Raw genomic sequence first — 24,006 nt, 5'->3', positions numbered from 1 at the left:
TTGGTAATCGATTACTCCTAAAATGAGTCATGATGAAATAATATAATGTTATACTGCTTAAACTAGAATTTCCATGAATTGATTCACATCTTGAATATTGCAATGTATGTGATTGTGCAAGCATAGTGGAGGTCTTCAGCCCCAGTTGTCCCACCCGCCCTCTGAAACCAGGCATATCCTTGAACACCTCTTTATGGGACATTACCTCTTACAACTGAAGGCATTACCTGGAATATTAAACAAAGTTACATAACACATGCTGTGGCAAGTGCTACAGTTTGTGGATATACTGTAATAGGTCACAGCCTTATCAGTGACAACAAACACTGTTGATACCTCATATGGACACCTCACCAAGGTCAGTGAGATAGCAATTGTTTATTTTGGTGCTGAGAAATATTTTCACTTTTACTGTATTTATTTCTAGTTACATATACTGGATGGTGGAATAAAGTCAGTAAGGTTTGAAGGATAAAGAAAAGGTCATTTACACAATAGTAATAGCAGTATATTGCAGTAACAGCACTGCTGGGCTATTAGTAGTAGTAGTAGTAGTAGTAGTAGTAATACTATAATAGCAGCAACCAAGGGCATTCCCAGGATTTGAAGACATTGGGGGCTTAGTCTGGACCTCTGTAGGGATTCAGTGGGGATCATCCCCCAGATTTTTTTTTTTGATGAACAAGCTCTATTTTGATGCTTTTTTAAATGCACTTTGGCACCTTATATACCCTTAAAAACAGGGTATTCATGCACATATTAATTTACTTGTTGGGGCCATCATAATCAAAACATCTGTTACTGCAAACTGATTTTATACTTTTGAAGGTTGTAGTGGAGAATATACCCTGGGCACAGATGAAGCAGCAGAACAGCAGGCACAGTGAAAATGAAGCTTGATTGTTAATTGCTCTGGATAGCAGCTGATCTACTAACAATGAAAAAGCATTCTATAGCCTATTTTAGCAGGTTTACCCCAGCTTGTAAAACCTGCGTGCATGCATAAATTTTGGTGTAAAAGGGATATAAAAGTACAAAGCATGTGATTCAGAATGCACCCACGGATTAAGAGGGAAACAGACGGCTAGTGCGGTGGCAAATAGAAATAAACCTGTTATTAGAAAAAATATTCAAAGACATACCTTAAGTTGGTCAAACCAGCTGGTCAACCAACCATCTTAAGATGGACAAGCAGTTTTTTTCAGCAGGGAGGGCAGGGGGCCCACAGAGACTGCTCAATCATAGGACCCAGAATTTGGTGCTGCGTCCCTGCTGCAAGATAAACATTACTTGCATCAGCCTCTGTGTCGCTGTGTGCGTGTGTGTGTGTGTGTGTGTGTGTGTGAAGAGAGAGAGAGAGAGAGAGAGAGAGAGAGAGCATGCACGAGTGCATACTTATGTGGTACAGGATACAGTCTCCTTATCACAATAAAGACTTAACTCGTTACCCTTAAGTGATTTGACAACGTTGGTTGGAGGATAATTGATTATGACCTTCACCGGCTGACTGATTTATCGGTTACATATTTCTGTGAGGTCGTTTGATGACCCCTCATCAGTGCCTTCATCAGACTTGACTACACTCACGAGGGCGTCTGCGCCTTCCTCGCTCACTGTACGTGACGTCAAACCAGCATGGCGGTCAAGGTGACTTCGGCATCGCTCTCTTAGCGATTTTCAAACCTCTACTTTAACATATCTGCATGCCTTCTGCTCGTTTTGTCGTGTAGGAATTACTAAAGCTAGACTCCCCGGTCCCGGCCGGGCAAGGTGTCTCTGCGGCGGTGTACCGTGAGGCTGTAGCATCCCTGGGCTAGCTGCCGCCCGGTGGCCTTGATGAGACAACCTCCAAGTTAGCGAGATAATGCTAAACAGCTACCAGACTCCCGTGATAAAACCTCAAAGCTGGCTCTTTTTCGCAGCAGTCGACACTTTGTCGCTTTGCTCTCGTCCTCGCGCATTTTGCCATTTTAAAGCTTAACGTGTCATTGCAACGGTTTGTGCCCTCTTCATATGTGTAGTTTGTGCTTGCTAGCCGGTTACCCAGCTGTAACATTAGTTTGAGTGTTTAGAGGTCTGGCCGATTGACTGTTTAGCTAGCTGCCTAAACTTGCTCAGCTTGACATGCCAGAGTGTAGTCGTTTCGCTTTGGTTGTGTGTCATGCCTGCAGTGAGCTGTGAGTCTCCTTCACAGCAGTGGACGTTTCAAGGAGACTTTAAGTCAGAGCCGCTTGTTTTGCTACATGTTATGTTCAGTACACCGCCTGCAACACTTGCTTTAAACTGCAGCCTTTTTGTGAATTGACAGAACAGGGTCATAATGTTGTTTTAATGTGTTGTTTTAGGTGCAATCTACCAAACGTGGGGACCCAAGTGAGCTGAAATCAATCTTCCAGAAGGTAAAGTTTGCACTTATTTAAGCCTTACAAAATCTGTCTTAAATGTTTCTTTTATACATGTCACATTAGTCATAGATGTACAGTACTGTGCAATAATCTTAGGCCACCCTTAAACTTTATTTTAGCAATGTTATAATATATATTTATTTCTCAGTAGTCTATACAAAAAAAGAGGTGCTTAACTCTTTAATACCTGAGTATACACATCAGTTTCCTTGTGCTACATTCAGATGCCTTTTACTAGCATTTAAACCCATGAAACCTGGGAAAGTTTAATTTCTTTCAAAAGCACAAAAAAAAACCATGATGAGCAACTTGGCCAGGGCCAAGGAGCAGCTATAGAAAAAGCCCTGTCCCAGGATCTGAGCAGTCTGGTGGTGCTTGAAGGAGTGAGACCTTGAAAAGATTAATAGACAGAAGGAAATGAATGAGGAGCCGCTGTAAGGATGCAAGGATAAGGGTGCTGTGGTCTCATTTCTTGGACCTTGTTAGTACTCACAGCATTTAGAAAACAGCTCACCCAGCAGTGTTTTCACTTGGACAAGGAGCTTGTAGGTCTGTCATGGGGTTTGAATTACAGCATTAGCCACGGCTAAAAATCCAGCACAGGCTCCTGTTTTTACAGTAAAGCCTGAGTAACAGTAACAGAATAGCTTGTCAGTGATCACGTGTATCAGTTAGGCTAAAATTATTGTGTTTTGTGACAGAAATTAATGCTGAAACGCAATTGCCGGTCATATTTGTTGAGGCAGCAGCAGTTAGTATGAGTGGAGTTGTTATGTTGGTTCAGTACTGCAAGTCCTGTTTTTCACAGCCTCAGTCTGCTTTGATCGTCATGGGATGTTTAGGGAACGTGTTTGAGTGTCATTGATAGTCTCGGTATCTCAGCACTTTAAATGTGAGGGTCCAGGGTTCAAGTCTCTGTTCATGTGTAATATTGTCACTTTTTGTTACAAACTTGATTGTTACAGCACAAGCAAGGACCTAAATGTCTTTGTACTTAACGGATCAGAGAGCACAGTGTCACACTGGTGCTCATATTATGTATATAGAAACAATGTGAGTCACTGTTACATGTGAGAGGATATGAAGGTAGAGTGGTCTGTGTAGGAACATGAGATGTCGTCAGTGACTGAGTGGATTTGGTTAACCTTCACCTCGCCCCACTATGTTCTGCTATTGCGATTGTGTTACTCACCATGTGATAGTCGTGTGGGCATGCAGTTGTCAGTACTCTGATGTGCAAAGGCCAAATAGCTTACAAGCTCAAGCGGACATTGGTGCATGTGTTCAAGCTCCTGCGTGTGAAAATGTAGGACAGTGTAATTCTTAACATGTCATGCCCCAACTGCAAGAATGGTGACCCTCATATGCTGCAAGAATCATCAGCAAAGTTTCATGAAAGACCAATGACGGAGATTATGTTTTTGTGTTAATAATAATTTGCATCTGTAAAAAGTCACAGAGAAGCAGTAGTGGAGGAAGTATTCTAATCCTTAACCGAAGTAAAAGTATCCATAACACACTGTAAAATTACTCAGATACAAGTAAATGTTCTGCATTGAAAATGTTGCGTAAGTAAAATTAAGTAAATATAATCAGGAACATGAACTTAATCAAGTTTTTAAAGTACAGCACCCCCAAAACTCAAAATTACTCAAAATAAATTAGAAAACAACTTAAATGTTAATCGGAAATAGTTTGCAATTAATTTTCTGTCAATTGGCTAAATGATCAGCTGTACTTTTATGAACTATGTAGTTTAAATTATAACAAAATATCAAACTTTAAACGTTTCTCATGCTTTTTTGCAATCTTAATACGTAAAGTAGCTGGTAACTAAATCTTTCAGATAATGTAGGAACGTAAAAAAGTACAATAATCATCTCTTGAATATATTAAAGTAGATCTGTGAAGTGGCATGGAAAAAACAGACACAGATACAAGTACCTCAAATATGCGTTTAAGTATAGGACTTGAGTAATTGTACTTAGTTAGATTGTACCACAACAGAGAACAAGTCAGCAAAAACATACACCATATAACGTGTATGTTCACAGCGTCTGACGCTAAATTTTAACTGACGAGGGACTACAACATACATTGTAATACTACTGCTGACCTGTGGTCCACTCAGAGCCATGTACTTGTCATGCTGCACACTTGTGCCTTTGGACATTCACTAAACAGGTCATTATCAAGGGCACCGTGAGGGTAAACAAAGCTGTTAATGTAAAGTCATGCTAGTGACAAAGATCAATTCTAGGAGAACTGGGAGTTGTAACTGTTTATTAAATAAAGTCACTGATGGTCAGTTTATTTATGGTTGAAGGAAAAGAGGCTGGTGCCTGTAAAGGATTGGGTCTCATGCTGCTGTTATTCTTTGTTTCTCCCCTCAGTATGCCAGTGTAGTGGACAAAGATGGAGAGAGGTTCATGACCCCAGGAGACTTTGTCCAGAGGTATCTAGGACTACACACGCAGATCCACCACAACCCCAAAACTGTACAGCTCATCGCTGCCGTCGCTGACACCACAAAGGACGGGTATGCAACTGCACTGACACAGTGTGCATGAACACACAGAAGCTTGCACACAACTTATCATTACTAATCAACACTTTATTGACCTTCGTCTGATCAGTAGTCGACATTATTGCCACTCACAGATAAGATAAAACTCAATGACTCTCATTTGACAGACTGTATGTGCATGCTGTTATGTGTGCACAACTTGCATGCAGGTCAAATGACCTAATGTTTAGATCTGGTCAGGAAACCCTCTTGAAAAATGTTCATTTTTACCCAGAAATGAAAGACATTATCTGTCTGTCATAGGTCATTTGCTGTCTTGCTTATCAGTTTAAGGTTCCATTCAGTATTTTCCAACCTGGATCCAATTTTCCCGTGTTCCCGTTTTCCGTGTTTAAGTGACTAATGGAACATCAATAAGTGTCTGACAACTTTATTGAAATCGTCCTTACAGAGACAGACCTTTTGTTAAAGAGTAAAATCTTTTTTGGTGTAACTAGAGCCAGTATATTTTCACATGTAACTGGGTGAATTATGAGATGAATTCAACCAAAGTAGAGTTGGTGATTGTTAGGACACTGGGAAGAAGAACCAAGACAGCTTTTGTGAGTTTAATTTGGTTTCTGTTGACTTTGAATTAAGTTCCTGAAAAAATGATAAAATTGCTGTTTATTTTAAACTCAGTCTGATGAGAGTGGCAATAGTAATTTCTGTGCTGCTTGACGTTAAACAAAAAGCATCTTACTCTTTTAATAAAAGGTATATCCTTGTAGGGATGCTACACTGTTGTCAGACACAGTAATAATCTGAGCCTGACAGTGGAAAAAACAAGCATTTTCAGTGGACGTACATTGACAGTGAGAACAGCCCTGAATTGCACATTGCAGCCCGTTTGTGGACTGCAGCACTGTCGCCCAATACAAGATGAGAAAAGTGATGTTCCTGTTAGTCACTTAAACGCAAAAACATGGGAAAATAGGGTCCAGTTTAAAAAGAAAATCCCTGAACTTACCATTTAATATAAAAACACTGTACATTTGATGTTAGCAAATCTTTTCATACCAAATGATAAAAAAGAGAAAATTGGGTTTTTATTCGTGCCTGTGTGTTATTTCTGTGAACTAGTCCTATAAGCTGTACTTTATACTCTGATCTTGTCTTCATTATAAAGTCTTTGATTTTTATTTTAACCATATATTATTTTTCTTTTCCACCACATATGCATCAACAATTGCAGGCTGATCTCTTTCCAGGAGTTTCTTGCATTTGAATCGGTGTTGTGTGCCCCTGACACTCTCTTCATAGTCGCCTTCCAGCTGTTTGACAAGAATGGGACCGGAAACATTTCCTTTGGTACGAGCCAAATGTGTTGTCTGTATTTTCACTTTGAGTTCAGTTCACGCGATTTCAACAGAAACAAAAATGATATAAGTAAAGCACTGTAGAATATTTTCAAGTATTTTTAGAGGAAGTTCTCAAGTTTAGCTGCAGTACTGCAGAATCCATCGGTGATGTCTTTATTTGCATGTTTTCCTGCAGTGCACTGTGGAGAAAAATTTCCTAACATGGGATTGTTAACCAGATTACTCCTCGGTCTAAGACATTACACATGGATGGTCTTACATAATAGCTCTCACACAGTGGTTCCTCTCTACTTCCTACCTCTACTTACTTTCTTTTGTCACTCATACAAAAGTTTATGTTGTGGCATTTTAATGACTTAACTATTGTTTACGAAATTTGTCTGAAAGATTGATTCCTTGTTTAATTGCAGAGAATGTGCGGGACATCTTTAGTCAGACCACAGTGCACCACCACATTCCCTTCAACTGGGACTGTGAGTTCATCCGTCTGCACTTTGGGAACGACCGCAAAAAACACCTCAGCTACCTCGAATTCACCCAGTTCCTGCAGGTGTGGGCGGTTACACACACACATTGATCAGAGTTTTATTGTTTTCTTTGTTTTGTTTTTCTCTATCCACTCCATACTATTTTTTAGACTTAACTTGGTGGTGTCGTGATTTATAGGAGCTGCAACTGGAGCATGCACGCCAGGCATTCGCCCAAAAGGACAAAGGGAAGAATGGCGTCATCACTGCCATGGACTTCAGTGACATTATGGCCACCATCAGACACCACATGCTCACACCGTTTGTGGAGGAGAACCTTGTCTCTGTGAGTGTTGTGCGTCCACAGAGAGCTTACTGTCAGTAGTTTTTATCACTTTTGGCCACAGCGAATGTTCAGCTCTGATTGACTGGAGGAGGAGTGTTATTTTCAGATAACGACAGTTTGCTCTAAATTAAATTTCATAGCTGGAAGCTTAGTCATTTCAGTTTTTACTAGGCTACATCATCTCCCACTTTTTGGAGTAGCAAACTGTTAATACTTCAAGGAGAACAGGGACATAAAGTTTTTCACTAGCCCCAAACTATGAAAACTGTACTTAAGTTTTGATCACTGGCTAGTGGCAGTATAACCCACACTGAGCTGTGGGATTATGTAAGTGTACACACTCAGCAGAAGTAAATCCTAATCTGCTTTGCAACTGTGGTTATTATTAGCATATTGGTGGTCAATTTCAACTTGTGGTAGGTTTCTAATTTTGCAAATAAATGAGTAGTTTACTCAGGCTCTCCAGTGTTCTCCTTCAACAGGGGTTTACATAATCCCAAGCATCTCAGACACTTTTTGAAAGGGTTAAATGTAGTGGTGTTACCCTGAGTTATCTGAGATTCTCATAGCATCAACTTAAAAATCTTAAAAATATTTTGCTCTATAGAAATACATTTTTGTATGGTTATTAAGAATATTAAGCAATATAAGAATATTAGAATTGTCCTATCGCCACTGATTAACAAACGGAGAACTCTGTCCTCGCGGCGGCACCCAGTCCAACACTGTAACACGTAATATTCACTTCAGTTTCAGTCAGTGTCTGAATTTCTTCTCTTTTTACCGTCAGCACCACCCGTTCAGACACTGTGACACGTGTCAGTTAATAACACATTTTTACATAGATGTAGGTTCGTGTATTACAGAAACGGCTGAAAACGGAAACCCCCATGCCTGACATGTCTTTCTTCTATCAGGCTGCAGGTGGCAGCACCTCTCACCTGGTCAGTTTCTCTTACTTCAATGCCTTCAACTCCCTCCTGAACAACATGGAGTTGATTCGCAAGATCTACAGCACACTGGCTGGCTCGCGGAATGACACACTCGTGACCAAAGGTGCACAAATTGTGACATTACAGAAATGTTGTGTCTTTGACTTTAAGCTAAAGATGTTATGTGTGTGTGTCAGGAATGTCCATGTTTTTTTAAAAAAGTATTTTTCTCTTATATCTGTCTCTGCAGAGGAGTTTGTTCATGCTGCCAATAAGTTTGGTCAGATCACTCCCATGGAAATTGACATCCTGTACCAGCTGTCAGGCCTGCACTCCCCCTCTGGGTAAACACACTCGCTCTGATACTCAGTTGATGTCTGTGATATACTCTGTAAGGTCCAAGTCCTTGAATTCACCTCATACTTCTGCATTTAACTGATAATTCCTGAAAAATAATTTGATCTGTATGTTGAGGGTAAATAACAGGGGAATAAATATGTGTGTATTAGGCGCCTGAATTTTGCTGACATTGAGAGGATAGCTCCGTTAGAGGAAGGCTCTATGCCTCACCACCTGGCTGAAACCCAAAAACAGGTATGAAACCTTTTATGTCTGTATGTGCAAGTCCTCACTAGTGATTAAGTTGTCATCATTTACATAAAATCAGATCAGTATGTAACTGACTGTAAAATGTATTTAAACCTTTGAACCCAGAGCGAATTGGTGTGACTATTTTCAAAACATGGGGCGAAAAGGCAATGAGCAATTTGGCACAAATTACTAATTTCTTGCTAATTTTGGGGTGATTTCTTCTTTGGGTGTTCATTGCCTTCTTCCCATGTTTTTTAAAAAAAAAAATCAAACCAATTTGCTCAGGTTTCAAAGGTTTTAACACCAGAGCTTCTTACAATAATATCACAAATTTTACATTCACACCACAGTTAACAGCAGTGGCATCATTGACATCATCATAACAAATGTTCATACTGTAAATTAAATGTCCCGTATGTAATTTTCCCATCAGGCCCATGGGGATAGTTCCAGGCCTGTGTGGCTCCAGGTTGCAGAGTCGGCCTACAGGTTCACCCTGGGCTCCATCGCTGGAGGTGAGTTACCTTTGACCTGTGAGGCAGATGGCTGTCTGAGACATCTAATTTACGGATGTGTGTTTACACAGCCACGGGAGCAACGGCAGTGTACCCCATCGACTTGGTCAAGACTCGTATGCAGAACCAGAGGTCAACGGGATCCTTTGTTGGAGAGCTGATGTACAAGAACAGCTTTGACTGTGCTAAGAAGGTGCTTCGCTACGAGGGCTTCTTCGGCTTCTATAGAGGTAGGCCACAGAGACACCTGTGTTATTCCCTGTGTGCACTCACAATAATAATAATAATAATTTGTGGCACTTATCAAAACCAATGTCACAAAGTGTTTTACACTTAAAATCATAAAAAATACACAGGAAAAATTTTAATATACAAAACAAAAGAAAAATATGAAAACAACACAGTAAAAAAATTCAAGAGCAAAACAACTTCTAAAAGAACACCAGTGAGTTGTTTTTTAATGTCCTGGCTCTTATTTTATTTATCTTAGACTTGTTTAATCTTTGTCCACTTTTTTGTTATTTTGCATGTGACGTGCCTGTGTGAGAGTGTATTTCAGCTCTGCTCATGCATTGTGGTGTTGAGGCACGCTACTCGTTCATGTGTGAGACTGTTTATGCAGTATTACTTTAATTCATCAAGATTTTTTTCTGCCGTATTTGGATTCTTTGTTCACTGTTAAGGTGCACAGGAGTTTCCTTCATAAGTTTGACATAATGTAATAGATGATCATTTTGTGAGTGAAGTATTCCTTTATAGGAATTTAAATGTTTGCTATTTTTCTTGCTGAAATGAACCAGCAGCCTTTACAGCATACTTTCTTTTGGGCTGTGTTACATCATACAAAATACAAACTACTCCTACTTTGATCAACCTTTATGAGTGCTGCTCTTTCCTCTCTGAAGCGTCCTTATCTTTCAGATAATCAGTAAAAGCTGTCTGTCTCTTTCAGTTTTCACCTTCATGTTTTTGACCCCTTGTCTTATTTTCCATCCTCTTATTTCCTTTGGATATCTCATCTAATTCCTCATAGCTCACTTATACTAATAAAATTAGATTCTCCTGTTACTCATTCTCCCATGATGCCCCACAGGTCTGGTCCCTCAGCTTATAGGTGTGGCACCTGAGAAGGCCATCAAACTCACAGTGAGTGCCTCCCCTCACATGCATATCACATAGCCCTACTCCACTTCATGTTCACTTTGCATACACACTTGTTATGTTACATTTGTAATAATAATTTATTTTATATGACCCTCTTCACCAACATTTACTGCATGTTGGCAATAATAACGCAACACAACACATGAAAATGAAAACAAAATGAAACAAAAGGTTCCACAAATGAAAAATGTATGTAAATGTAATGTAAATTTTTGTAGCATGAAAGATATTACATTAGGAAAAAATTTAAAAGGCAAGACAATACTAAGTGACTTATCAGTATTACTCTAAAATCCTTGTGTTTGTGTCCCACAGGTGAATGACTTTGTAAGAGACAAGTTCACCAACAAGGATGACACAATTCCTTTCTTTGCTGAGGTTTTAGCTGGTGGTTGTGTAAGTACCATGTCCCAAACCCTCTTTTATCCAGCTCCGTCTGTTTGTGAATGCATAAATGAACACTAGATAAAAAGAAATGTAGTCAGTTACTCAAGGACGTTCGTCTTTGTAGTTGTCAAGGCCTTTAAAAAGTAACTCTTGCATGCAGTCTGTTTATTTGTTATTAGCTGGCTTGCAGAGCTCCTAGTGGCATTACTATCAGAGGACTGCAATGCTTTATCCCATCCAGAGTTAAGTTGTTAAGTTGTCCAATGGCAAATTCTGTTTTTGTGTTTGATAGTGTTCCTCATCCTTACACACGTTGGCCCATGTACCATATCTTTTAAGGAAATGGCAACATAAATGATTGATCAGGATTTAATATATATATATTTTTTAACTTTTAATACTTTTCATGAGTGAGACTTGGCTCCTATCCTTCAGCTGCGCACATGTGAAGGTGCAGGAGGAGTGCTATTTCTATGTTAATGTGTGAACAACCTCTTCTTCCCCTCATGTCTCCAGGCTGGAGGCTCTCAGGTGATCTTCACCAACCCTCTGGAGATTGTGAAGATTCGCCTGCAGGTGGCAGGTGAGATCACCACTGGACCTCGAGTCAGCGCTGTCAGTGTCGTTCGTGACCTGGGCTTCTTCGGCCTCTATAAGGTGATGTGTCTTTGAAAGCACCACATTCCTCTCTCAGGCTCCAGATGTGAAAATGCCTCACCAAAAATCAGGGGCTCAAATGCGTCTGTTATGTTTCTCTGTAGGGTGCTAAAGCATGTTTCCTGAGAGACATCCCCTTCTCTGCCATCTATTTCCCTGCGTACGCTCACCTCAAGAAACAGTTTGCTGACGAGCAAGGCAGGCTGGGGCCCCTGCAGCTCCTCACTGCTGGAGCGATAGCAGGTAACCGCAGATAACGACCAAGAACAGCAGGAGCAGTCAGACAGCGCTGTACCTGCACTGTATATATTTTTGTTTTAAAAAAGCATGAGAGAATTTAAACCATTCAACTGACAAACATGGCTAATCTGACGCCTTCATAACTGTTTCCCAGGTATCCCTGCAGCCTCCCTTGTTACACCCGCTGATGTCATCAAGACGCGTCTGCAAGTTGCAGCAAGGGCCGGACAGACCACTTACTCAGGAGTCATCGATTGCTTTAGGAAGATTATGAGAGAGGAGGGGTTCAGGGCTCTGTGGAAAGGAGCTGGAGGTGTGTGTTTGTGAACTCCTGCATGTGTAGACACAGTGTGTGTCCCAGATTGATTTGCATGTAAACCATGTTGAATCATGTGTCTCTTTTTCTGCAGCTCGTATGTGCCGGTCTTCTCCTCAGTTTGGTGTGACTCTGGTGACTTATGAGCTCCTACAGCGATGGTTCTACATTGACTTCGGAGGACAGTACGTTGATCTGGGGGAATTATATTGTTTCTATACCTGTTCCAATAGCCATTATTGCAGGAAAGAAGAACATTAATATAATGATCCAAAGCTTTTGAACGGCAGAGTACCAGCAAGGTTTTGACTTTGTAGACCAACATACCAGCAACTTTACACATAAACATCAGGATACACTACTTTTTGTAGGCCTGGGTGGTATGTAATATTTTATACCGTCCTGAAATTTCACCAGGGTGTGAGGCAACTCATCATAAAACACGCTTCATTCAAACAAAACAGAAACACACTCACCAGATCTGATTGGTCAAAATAAATCCTTAATTCACTAATTTACTAGGTGTCTTTCAACTTACCTGCCTGTTCCACCAGTAAAGAGCAGAGACTGAGCTCTGGTGGTGCGTGCTGTGCACTAGTTACAATGAGTTTGATAGAAAAAGGGAGGGCTTGTATTTATAAGGGTATTGAAAAACATACCTTCAGAGTTTCTAAAAACCCTGGTATACCGCAATATTGTGATACCATCCCAGCCTACTACTTTCCTATTTTCTATCGTGACTTCTCAGAAGAGAAGTATTTTAAACCAGTAGCTTCCAATAAAATGAACAAGGACTTTTGCCATAAAAAAACATGTATTGTAAATGTAACTAAAAATGCTACAACCATACATTTTCCCTTCCTTTAAAAATGTCATTATGTTTATGTAATCATTACTCATTTCCTCCTCTCTGCAGTCGTCCATCAGGATCTGAGCCCACACCAAAGTCTCGCATCTCGGAACTTCCTCCCATTAACGCCGACCACGTTGGAGGCTACCGCCTGGCCGCAGCTACCTTTGCCGGAGTGGAGAACAAATTTGGCCTCCACCTCCCCAAATTTAAGTCCTCTGGCGTGGCTTCCATACATCACCCAGAGCCAGCCACTGCCCCTCCGGCTCAGGCCCCATAAGAGGTCTGAATCTCCATATCACTTCGCCATCATCCCTCTCCTCCTCTACCAGGAGCCAGACACTTAGATAGATACACAAACACACACACACGCACACACACACACACAAACGCACACAAATAAAAATACACTCCACGAAAAGGGGGCGATAATATAGGAACAAACACCAGGGTGAAGGTGTGCTCCACTGTTGCCCAGCCAGAGGTGGAGAGCTGGCTGACAAAGCAGACAGCGATGGGATCAGAGCGCTGACTGTGTTGTATCTTCAGTGGCTGTACACTCCTGGTACCTCCATCTTTTGTGTTTTTCTCTCCAGCATTGGTATAAAACAGAGCCTCGGGCACTCCTGTCTCTCATGAGTAGCTGATTTGATTTTTGTTTTCCGTCTGATACTCAGTACGAGTAGGACTTCTCTTTTGGACAGCGGGCATAGGAAATATTAGATTGGTCAGCATGGTGTGTGGGGCTTCACTCTGGGTTGGTCGTCACGCAGGAGGCTACATACTGTACATATTGTATAACTGTACTGAGACAGCACATTGACAGGAAGGAAAATGTTACAAGACAAAGGTCCGTAACGTTCAGTCAGCATCATTACACAGTAACTGTAATGTTATGGCAATGTGGGGCCTTCGGTCCTGGTCTCTGAGAATAACTCACTGATGTACAGAACTTTTCGATTAAGTGTTTTCTTGATAAAACAAGAATCATGAGAGAATTAGATATTAATAAATTAAATGTATCTCAATTCAGTCATTGTATTTTATTGAAATAAATCATCCATATGGTTTTAATTTTACCAATAGGTCTTTGAGTTTTATTCCAATGGAAAAGTGCAACCATTAACTGTGTCAGGAACAATAACATTAAAGAATACAGTACAATTAGTTTATGCAGAATACTGATCTCGTTCATATCAAATATGGTTGCTACAGTGCATTTTAAGCGCATTTTTTTAACATTAAAGAGAAAGCATTTGAAGCTGAAATTTATACCAGCCTGCTGAGGTTGGATTGCTGCATCCTGGAAGGAATTAAACATTGGATGGAAAAGGAAAATAATGAAAATTATATAATGTTCTGTGGTGAAAACTCATTTCCAACCTCAGCTTTAAATCTCCTTTTGAAACTTCATGTAGTTTATTTAGATCCTCATAAAGAGGATACGTCAGGAAACTGTTTCTACTACTCATTACACAGGTACGTGTAGTATAAAAGAATAACCTTTGGTACAGAAATCACTTTTAAACTGTACTGGTGTCAATAAATTCAAGGCAAGTACACTAACAGATTTTGCCTGGTAAAAAGCTTGTAGTGCTAATCTTAGGAATGTTTTACTCAAGCTTTTAGTACAAAGCAGCATTTTTAAACAATACACAAAATATTTAAATAAGTGCAACCACCAGAATAAATATTAAATATTGTAGTGGTTGAAATGTAAGTGACACACTTCTGCACAGGCCAGAGTGTGCGTGTCTGAGCACATCGGCTGTTTTAGTCATCAAATTCAAGTGCTGTCGAGGATAAAGAGGATCTGATAGTGATATGTCAGCTTCAATTTTTATCGGTTTTCCAGCCGTGTGCACAAGTGTGTCTGGAAAATATTAAAACATGTAAAAACACTCAAATGGTAATAAAAAGGTGCAAGTACAAAGGTTTGCATATTTAAAAAAGGGCTGAGTTGGTTGAGGCCTCAGGAGAAGAGCAGTTTCTGGAGCCCTGAGGATATTATCAAAGCTAGAAGTCTCATCTACACTGAAAATCACTTCCCTGTGTTCCTGTCAGTTTAACTTTCAACCACGTCGCTGTGGTTTCTGTTCTACTCTTGCTACACATGACATTCATCATCCCTACTATTGTTCTCTAAAACGCTTTAAAAACACATCTAAAACTTGTCTAAAACTTTCTATTCATTCTAGCTCTGCCAATCTCCTCAGGCCAATGAATGTTGTAGGTGGAAAAGCTGGAAGCCAGAGAGAGGAGAGCACCGCCCCTCTGGCAGTGTCGTGTAGGTGGTGTAGTGTGCTGGAGAGAAATGGATTAGCAGTGTGGAGTTTGTAGCATCAGACGTTGGCCAGCTCCTCAGCTTCATCTCGGTTCTCATTGATCTCAGCCAGCGTCCTCACGAAGCGTGTCCACTCGTCAGCCTTAGGCACGCAGATTTGCTTTAGAAAGAAGGACAAGACATAGAATCAACACATCGAGAAAGGCTGGGAGAGAGTGATGCCAGAAAGCATCAGAAGATCAAACCTATGCGGAAATAACTGAAACAAAAACACGGAATGATATCTCACCTCCCCTACGTCGTACACCTGCACCTGTCCCTCTGAGTCTCCAGTGGCAATCTCTTTGCCAGAGTGAGCCCATCTCACACGGTTTAATGCCGGAGCCCCGTCCACACACACACTGGCGGTGGGAACCTAAAAAAGGAAACCAAACACCTGAAGAAGCAGATCTCCATCTCTATAGAGGTACTTTCCATTATGTTGTCAGACACTAAAAATAGTAATCTGAGCCTCTCAGTGGCAAAACAAACATTTTTAGTACATATGCATGGACAGAACTCAATTGCCCATTAATGTTACATTGCAATGTGTTTCACAGCTGCTGACTGCAGTGCACTTGCTCAATATTGGACTAATTTTAAAACTGTTGTCTCCATTACTCACTTGTACACAAAAACAAGGGAAAATAGGGTTTAGGCTGAAAGTTACCCTTTGAGCTAATCACCCGCTGGCTCCGGCCACATACTCAGCATACAGGTGTGACAGTGGTTATCAACCCTCTCAACAACAGAGTAAATATGTGCATTTCCCTCTTCTCTTTTAAATGCTGAAATGAAGGTCTTAGGTTTCAGTGCATTGTGTGTGTGTGAGTACCTCTGTATCATTATTGAGGTTCCACAGGTCCAGGCGTCCAGCTAGGTCCACACAAGCAAACAGAGCAGGGTGTGTTGGAGACCACATGGCATCATAGACGTAGTCACAACTGTCCTCGAACGAGTACAACGGACGGGTGCTCTGTTCAGAAGATCAGGAAGCAGAACACAAAGAGAAATGGATTCATGTTAAGAAACATGACAAATGGTGCATCTACATCAACAGCCTGTGTGTGACTGTAAACGTCTCACCTTTGTGCTCCAAAGTTTGACGGTCCAGTCAAAAGAGGAGGAGATGAAGAGATGAGAAAAGTCAACAGGCCCTCCAGCACTGTGACAGCTCAGCCCGGTCACCGGACCATGATGGCCTTCAAACACCTCAGTGATCCCCGCCTTACTGTAACGCACACACAGAAATAACCGTGAGCACTTCTGCTAGCAACCGTCTTTCCACCAGGTCATCCTGGTTGTAAACCAAACAAAAATCTGTCCTTAGGAAGACATTTGGTGCCAATGAGGACTAAGGTTAAAGATCACACACCTCCCATGTCGACAGGCTGTGTAGACCGAGCCGTCCTCGCTCCCCACCACAAAGTTGTTCACGTCACCCAGAGGAAAGGCCATGGAGGTGACGGCTACTGCTTTGCTCTGTTTGAACACCAGCTCCAGACTGTCCTGCAGGAGAAACCACATGCAGTGTCAGACTCCACCATCTGATATCTATGTCAGTGTGCCTGTGCATAATCCATGCCGGTTCAATGTACCTGTGGCTGAGAGAGCATGTCGAGGCTCCAGGAGCACATTTTGCCATCAGTGGAAATGCTGATCAGGTTGTTAGCGTTTTGGGTTCCCACCACGTTCACACAGTAGACTGGGTGCTAAACACAGCAGATAGAGGAGTTAGTTAACATACACTTAAAAGGGGAATTCTGCTAGATGTAATATCAATTGAATTAACTTAAATTGAGTGAGTGTGTGTAGCCATAAATGTGTGTGAGTGCCAGTGCATTACTGTGTGTGCAGCTGCGGACAGGGGAGTTCTCTGAACAGGGGTGCGCTTGTTGCTCCTGTTGTCCCATAAGACAATCTGTCCTGAGTACGTCCCACCCACCACCAGGTTGGGGTGGAACTTTGCAAACCCGGTGGACATCACCATCGACTGGGGAGGAAAATTATTCAATTTAAATAAATCTGCTTCTGCCTGAGTATTTGCCTAAGTTATGCTGGAAACATTATATTTTGCCATATAAACCCCTTAAAGAGTAAGTAAACCGTTTAACCATTTTTTTCAGTTAAAAGGTGATTTATATGGGTATTTAGTAGCGTTGTTGATTGATTTAAGTCCAAGTCTTGACATTTGAGTGTAGAGTATTGAAATTCTACATATTGTGTTATAAACACGTATAGTGACTGCCCTCTAAAGGTTAAACCTGGCTATTGTAATTGAATTTTGTTATTGGTTGATCAAGGTAGCAGAAGTCTGCTTTTATCACCAACTGAGCCCCCTGTTGCTGACCCGTCACTGTGCTCTCACCAAACGACAACTTTGTTGGTGCGGGGACAGGGAGGTGCTGTGGATCGAGAGGCGGCATGATTGGGTGACTGGGTGTGTCTTACACTGCCTCACACCCTTTGGCCATTTTTGAGACTTCTTTCACATTACAGGGAGGAGGTACTCAAGTCAAAAGTGGGGGGGTTTAGTGTAGTTTAAATATCATATCTTCATGCTAGCCTTTTGTAGCACAATTGCATGTGAATTCTTACCTGGCAATGGAAGATGTACTCGGGTGTGGTCTTCTTGTACTTCAGGTTCCAGACCAGTGCCACTCCATCGGGCTCATGGGGAGCATCCTCGTTGTTGTTGTATGAAGCCACCAGCAGCTCTGGATACTGAGAGCGACACAGTGGTGTTTTTAGATGTAGAAGAGAAGCAGGGGAGGAATAACTTAAGAGTCACAAATAAATCAACACAGAAACCACAGACAATTTTCAGTCTGTTCTGGCTGAACCCCTACCGAGGGTGCGGTTTTGTAAATATAGATTTTTCTGTGATGACCAATAACAAACATAACCAACCTGAGGAGACCAGTCGAGACAGGTGACCACTCTGTTTTTAGTCCAATGCTCATCTGCAAACTGTCGGTTCAGAACCAGCTTTGCACCTGCCTGCAAGTCACTGTAAGGTACAAAAAACAAAACATTTATTAACCCTGCCTATCCATCTGTCTGTCATTGAAGTTTTTCTCATGTGCCTCACCCCTCCTTATCCTCTAGATCTCTGCCACTGTAGTCAAAGCAGACGTCCACGTGCTCAGCGAGAGCTCTCTCCACAATCCTGCTGCCACGCTCGAAAAACGACAGGAACTCCTCAGAGTGCAGCACCTGCAGCTTCTCTTCTTCTGTCAGCTCTTTGGGAGTGTCTATACACAGAGAATTCAGTATAAATATAAGGCAGAGTGGACTGCCTGCCACAGTTACTGGTATCCAAGAAGAGGCCATTAACAGCCAGCCCTCTTTTTAAGGGTCTAAAGACTGTTACAAACTTCTGTCCTCACCCTCCTCCTGCTGTTCGCCATGTTCATCTTTCTCCTCCTGGGCATCATCTGCTTTCGGCGGAGCAGTTATCTCCTCATCCTCTTCCTCATCTGGAACACACACACACACACACACACACACACACACACACACACACACACACACACACACACACACACACACACACATACAGATTTAATTAAGACTTTTGAAAGATTGATTTAGGCCTTTTTAGATTAGGGATAAATGTCCTTTAAGACTTTTTTGGTGTGGGAAAAAAATGCAAAGATCTACATGATTTGTTTGACATTTTGGCAATAAGGACACTGTGCCATATTACATCACAATTTGCATTGAGAAGCTAAAGGCTCTGACACACCAGGCCAGCCAAAGTTGGGCTGCTGGTGAGCATCTGGGACCCATGTCGCTGCTGTGTGTCCTGCACTATTGGCTTTTTTTCCAACATGCAGAATTGGGGGCGACTGTGGAGCCCGTCAGAGAATGAAATCACTGATAGGTTGGTTCACTGCTTCTCCTGCCCCTCCCTTCAATTGATGTATCACTTCCTTGATTTGTGGACCAACAGGCTTGTACATGGGAGGAGAGTCATTCTCTCACTTAACTCATCAGTGTAACACAACACAGGCGTGTAAGCCTCAGCAGATAATGACTCTAATGAGGACCTGTGGGTCGCAATGCATTGGTCTTTTCAATCTACAGAATATTGCCGTGTAAAGTAAAAGCATTTTAATATATACACAAATCCTAAAGTGTGCCATGGATTGTTTTTGAAGGAGACTTGCATTTCATGCTTTTTATATTTTTTGTAGAATTTTATATATATTGTAGAATCCATTTCGCCCATGCAAGGAGCCCTTTACAAGATGAAATAAAAACTGGTGGTTTGTGATGTTCACTGATGCACAGTAAATAAGCTTTGTTTTTTTAATATTGGGTTGAGTTGGTAATTTGGTAAGTGGCTAACTAGCGTCATGTCAGGCTTCCGGTTTCTGACTTCATGACTGCCGTCTGCTGGTATGGGACAGCATTTCCTCTGTGCTGGCAGTCAGTTTGTTGTGCTAATGTGCAACTTTTTGGCCAGGACACAGTGACGTGAAGCGGCACAGGAGGGGCTTGGTGTGTAATGACCTTGAGACTTTTTAAGAATTCGCCAGAACCCTAGAGTTTGTTTACCTGCTTTCTGATCGGTGTGTGTTGGTGCCTCGGTGTGTGTCTGCGTTTCTTTGGAGTAGGACACCATTTCCTTCGGGATAAAGTCCACCTGGGTCATTTTGGACATGCCCAGTCTAACGGCTCCACGTCTACACACACACAAACACACACACACACACACCAACAACGCATCATGGAATTAAGCACATACACGGGTTTGCAGTACAAAGCACTGTGACTGCAAATCTGACATGTAGAGACATAAATAAGGATGTACACACAAAATATTAACACATTTAGACAAATCTAAGATGAAACCACAAAAACTGAATCAAGTTGGAAGACAAGCTAAAGGAGAGAGGAGGAGCAGTACCCCATCATCTCAGAGTCGGAGTGGAGTTGCAGAGTGGAGGGGTCAGGATCCCAATGCAATGTCCTAATACAGCCAAACCACCGGATGGTGTTAGTTAGAGAAAGACAGGACAGAAAGGAAAACAAGAGGATGAAACCAAACCCAAGAGACAAGCAAAAGGTAAGCCAGTTAAGAGATATGAGAGACAGCAAACAGACAGGAAGAAAGACAGAGAGAGAGGAAGAACGGAGTGCATGTTAATCGAGAAACGGAAGCGTGCCGGTGAAAAGGCAAAGAGGAGACAGGTCAGAATTCATCAAGTATCTTTACAATGTTAATACACACACTTGCCATGCAGGTACAACCCAAAAACATTACATAAAATGACCTAAAACAACCAATCCCCATCTCTCCCTCTGTCTCACACACACACACAGACCTTGGTCCTGCGTTTCCGTCCCCAGAATCTTGGCTTCCTGCATCGCTGCCCACTGATTTGTTGGAGGGAGACATGGGGGCAGGGACTAGGTAGTGAAACAGACACGTATCTTCTGTTACTACCCTCAGGGGCTGAGCTGTGAGTGCGTGTTTGTAAGTGGGCAAGTCAATGAGTGAGGGAGAGAGTGAGTGAGGGAGTGAGGTATGGAGCATGTGTGTGAATGAGTGAGTGAGTGATTGAGTTTGCATGCAGTGAGGAGGACACGAGACACAAAAGGACAGAGAAAGGGGAGAGAAGAGAGAATGGAAATAAATGGCAGGCAGCTTTTAGGTGTCATGCACAACACAGTTAAAAACATGTAAAATGTTCAGATATTGTGTGAGATGGGGAGGAGGGGGGAGTGGCAGTAATTGGAACCAAGCCAGACCACAAAGTTAGAGGTGACTTTTTAACAGTTTTTAAACACCACAGTTTGATCAAGCAAACAACCAGAAAACGATGGGAGATAAGTGAGGGTGAAAGATAAAAATAGAGGCATGCAGGCGATGCGTGTTTACCGTGGGGTATGTCAGGGGTGATGCCGACACTCTGCAGCAGCGCCTCTGCCTCCCTCCTCTTCCTCTCCAGGTCAGAGTCTTCATGGCCACCTGAGGACCCGCCGCCCGCCTCGACTCCACGCTTTGAGTCTCCCTGCAGAGTAGAGAACGAGCTAAAAACAAAGCAGCAGCCCCGCAGGTTCAACTGTGATACCTGAAGTTACAGGTATTCTTGTTTCTCTCTACCACTTACATCCTTCTTTTTCTTTTCCTCTTCTTTTCTCTTCTTCTCCTCTCGAATCTGGGCAATCCGTTGCTTCTTCCTCTCCAGTTCGGCCTTCAGCTCACTCTTGTCAGACATTCTGTAGGAGGAAGAGAGGATCTTCACTCTGATACGTACTTGCTCTCGTTTTTTCCCTTTGGATTTTTCCAAGTTATTGAATTTCAGTTTATCAGTTTGCTTCACCCATAATAAGCTACACTGAATACTGAATAATAGACTTACAAGCTGCTAGTAATCCATATCGCCATTATCAATTAACCTGTCAGTTATTATATGAAAATGTCAATCACAATTTTGTCGTGTCATATCTTGTCTTGTCCAACCATCACTTAAAAACCCAAATATATTCTATTTACAATTAAATGAAGCAAAGAAATGCAGCAAATTGCCAGATTAACTAACATTCCCTAAACTGAAGATATTTATTTGTAAATATAACTGAGGGAATCATAATTACCTGGTCTAATAGATTATACTTAGTTACTTAGTTTGTATATTTTTGGAGTAATAGACTCCCTCATTCATTCAAAAATAGCCATGTTATTATGTAAAAAAAAAAAAAAAACAGATAAAGAGAACATTGTTATCAACAGCTGGCTGGTGTTCACATGTTACCATTATGACAGGCCCAGGGCTACTGTGGATGAATAATGCTGCGCGACTATCGGTCCAAACATCACAATCAGCACACTGCAGCACTGATATGTGAAATATGAATGCTGAAAAAGATTATTTCGTAGTAGTAATGTTTATTTTATTACCTAGAAATTGTTCAGTATACTGTTTCTTTTTCTCTATCGGCTCAGCACACACTTTAATTGAAGTGTTTTTGACCAGCTTGACTTCTGAGGAAAGCAAGACAAAAACAAAAAAAGCTTCCTTTTGGTTATACAACTGTTTCAAAAATCATCTCAGTGAATCCAATGACTGTTTTCTCTCTAAAATGTACCTTCTTTTTTTATCCAACAGTCCAAAAGTCAAAGATATTTAGTTTAATACTATGTATGAAAACATGCTGAAAACTGAGAATGTTTGCTGTTTTTCTAGAAAAAAATACTAATCAAGTAATCGATCATCTGAATAGTTGTCAATTTATTTTCTGTCAATAGACTCATCAATTTTTCAAAACGTCATTTCAGCTCTAAAGTAAACCTGCGGTACAGTTTTGGAGTGTTTGCAATTAGACCATCTTGGCTAAGGGCTGGTTGCTTTGTAGGTAGACTTCAATACTCACGAGCAGGACACAGAGACAATAGGGCAATAACATAATAATACTAATAATAATTAATAATAATTATATCACACTTCAAGAATAAGCCCCTTGAGGCAAATTTGTAATATTTGGATGTATAGATAAAATTGACTTGAATTGATCCCTTTAAAGATATTTCTTTCCCCCCTTGCTGTCTTTATTGCAAGCTCAGAGGTTATGTTAACTAAAAGTCCACTATTTATAGAACTAATGATTTAGTTGTGTTTTTGTTTTTTTTTTAATTGTATTCATTTATTTTTAACAGTTGATGGATCCAGCTGGGGACTTATTAGCCAAACTCTTGTACGTTACATATTAATAGTAAGAGCTAGCAGCGTTTTAAATGATGATGTAGCTAGTCATGTCATCACATACACACTGCAGCGTCAAACTAATATACCGATACTAACATCGGTGCGTTAATCCCGTTAGATTTGAGTCATGAGTGTCCAGAATAGTTAGAGAGAGCCGCTGTTATACTCACCGCAGATATGAAAACTAGCTATTGTTTCCATTTCACCCTTTGTTTTTTCACCATAAATCACTCATTTGGTGATTTAATCGTGTTGTGGAGGTTTTTCTACCGGGTCAAGGGCTTGTCAAACATTTGTATAATCTAATTAACGGCTGAACTATGAGCACAGACTGCTGTCTCGGCTGTGTTAGCATGCTAATCTCCATGGCAGCCGGCCGTCCGGCGGGCCTAGCTGCTGTCACAATAAGCGACTAACGGTAACACTGACGGCAGCACCGCAAACCAACGCCCGAGCCTTTCTGCCTCACGTCCCCGTTCACTGACACGTATAAAAGCTACACGGTTATGCAGGCGTGTTAAAATACCTGATATGAGATGTGAGATTGAAGCACGGATGACAGCAGAATCCAGGTTTTTGTGCGTTAAGTCTGCGGAGAAGTGATGGTGGAGACTGATGATGCTGGAAGCAGAGAGGCAGGAGTTTACTCCGCTGCGGGATTCTTCTTCTTCTGTTGGCTGAACAAACGTGAAAGCAGAGTCTCACCGCCCCCTACTGTCCGAAAACGACATTTTCCGGAGAAATTCTGTAATGACAGAATTGGGGTTTTCATTTTTTTTTTTATCTAGTAAAAGTAGGAGTACCACAGCACAGTGTAGTGAAATACTCTTAGTAATATTATTTTATATTCTGAACTACTCTATACTGTAATCCATTTAAATTGTGCTGTTATTTCCACTTGCCATGTGCAGGGCCATAGATCCAAATTCTGGACCCTTAGCATTAGCAGTCTCTGTGGGCCCTCACTTTTCCTCTCTTGATCCATAAGCCTCATTCCCACTGCATTAAAAACCCTGCTTACACCGCTAACGTTTGGCTTTTTAATGCAATGAGAATGCGCACAATCGGCATTCACACCAGGGTCTAATGACTTTAAGGTAGACAAGGGTTTTTAACGCCTTTGGCTCCAATTTGCATTGATGAGAACACAACACCCGGGTGAACGCACTAATTTCCTTAACTGTCTAGATGCGAAGGCCTGCTGTCA

The 24,006-nt window shown here is 41.4% G+C and overlaps 2 protein-coding genes across 5 annotated transcripts; one reads left to right on the top strand and one right to left on the bottom strand.

The window, feature by feature from the left end:
• Positions 1 to 1,549: 1,549 nt before the first annotated feature.
• Positions 1,550 to 13,625, top strand: LOC121950971 (calcium-binding mitochondrial carrier protein Aralar1-like). Its single transcript, XM_042497115.1, has 18 exons — positions 1,550 to 1,647; positions 2,346 to 2,399; positions 4,799 to 4,944; positions 6,167 to 6,282; positions 6,704 to 6,843; positions 6,960 to 7,106; positions 8,024 to 8,162; positions 8,289 to 8,382; positions 8,548 to 8,632; positions 9,063 to 9,144; positions 9,216 to 9,374; positions 10,238 to 10,290; positions 10,624 to 10,704; positions 11,212 to 11,352; positions 11,457 to 11,595; positions 11,747 to 11,905; positions 12,003 to 12,093; positions 12,825 to 13,625. Exons 1-18 carry the CDS (start codon positions 1,636 to 1,638, stop codon positions 13,036 to 13,038), a joined length of 2,052 nt encoding a protein of 683 aa, XP_042353049.1. The 5' UTR covers positions 1,550 to 1,635; the 3' UTR covers positions 13,039 to 13,625.
• On the bottom strand, positions 13,261 to 23,431 carry LOC121950972 (dynein, cytoplasmic 1, intermediate chain 2a-like). 4 transcript variants are annotated; one of them, XM_042497116.1, is made up of 17 exons: positions 23,326 to 23,431; positions 21,204 to 21,312; positions 20,972 to 21,104; positions 20,415 to 20,550; positions 19,997 to 20,059; positions 19,645 to 19,772; positions 18,471 to 18,560; positions 18,173 to 18,335; positions 17,992 to 18,091; positions 17,680 to 17,805; positions 16,928 to 17,074; positions 16,680 to 16,793; positions 16,457 to 16,590; positions 16,168 to 16,312; positions 15,917 to 16,057; positions 15,332 to 15,457; positions 13,261 to 15,202 (listed from the first exon to the last, which is right to left on the bottom strand). In XM_042497116.1, exons 2-17 carry the CDS (start codon positions 21,309 to 21,311, stop codon positions 15,101 to 15,103), a joined length of 1,956 nt encoding a protein of 651 aa, XP_042353050.1. In that variant the 5' UTR covers position 21,312; positions 23,326 to 23,431; the 3' UTR covers positions 13,261 to 15,100. The 4 variants fall into 4 exon arrangements, with proteins under 4 accessions (XP_042353050.1, XP_042353051.1, XP_042353052.1 ...); XM_042497117.1 differs by having other exon boundaries at positions 20,415 to 20,499; XM_042497118.1 differs by lacking the exon at positions 19,997 to 20,059.
• Positions 23,432 to 24,006: the final 575 nt, after the last annotated feature.

This window comes from Plectropomus leopardus, chromosome 12 (genome assembly GCF_008729295.1).
Source record: "Plectropomus leopardus isolate mb chromosome 12, YSFRI_Pleo_2.0, whole genome shotgun sequence".
NCBI lineage: Eukaryota > Metazoa > Chordata > Actinopteri > Perciformes > Serranidae > Plectropomus > Plectropomus leopardus.
This window is presented reverse-complemented; position numbering and strand designations above follow the sequence as displayed.

What these genes read in the sequence shown, in the direction of transcription:
- LOC121950972 (XM_042497116.1), bottom strand. Translation starts at nt 21,311, where the DNA reads ATGTCTGACAAGAGTGAGCTGAAGGCCGAACTGGAGAGGAAGAAGCAA. An exon ending in CACCCCTGACATACCCCACG is followed by an intron (nt 20,551 to 20,971) that starts GTAAACACGCAT and finishes ACGCACTCACAG; the next exon opens with CTCAGCCCCTGAGGGTAGTA. An exon ending in ACACACCGATCAGAAAGCAG is followed by an intron (nt 18,561 to 19,644) that starts GTAAACAAACTC and finishes TGTGTGTTCCAG; the next exon opens with ATGAGGAAGAGGATGAGGAG.
- LOC121950971 (XM_042497115.1), top strand. An exon ending in TGAAATCAATCTTCCAGAAG is followed by an intron (nt 2,400 to 4,798) that starts GTAAAGTTTGCA and finishes TTCTCCCCTCAG; the next exon opens with TATGCCAGTGTAGTGGACAA. An exon ending in AGAAGGCCATCAAACTCACA is followed by an intron (nt 10,291 to 10,623) that starts GTGAGTGCCTCC and finishes TGTGTCCCACAG; the next exon opens with GTGAATGACTTTGTAAGAGA.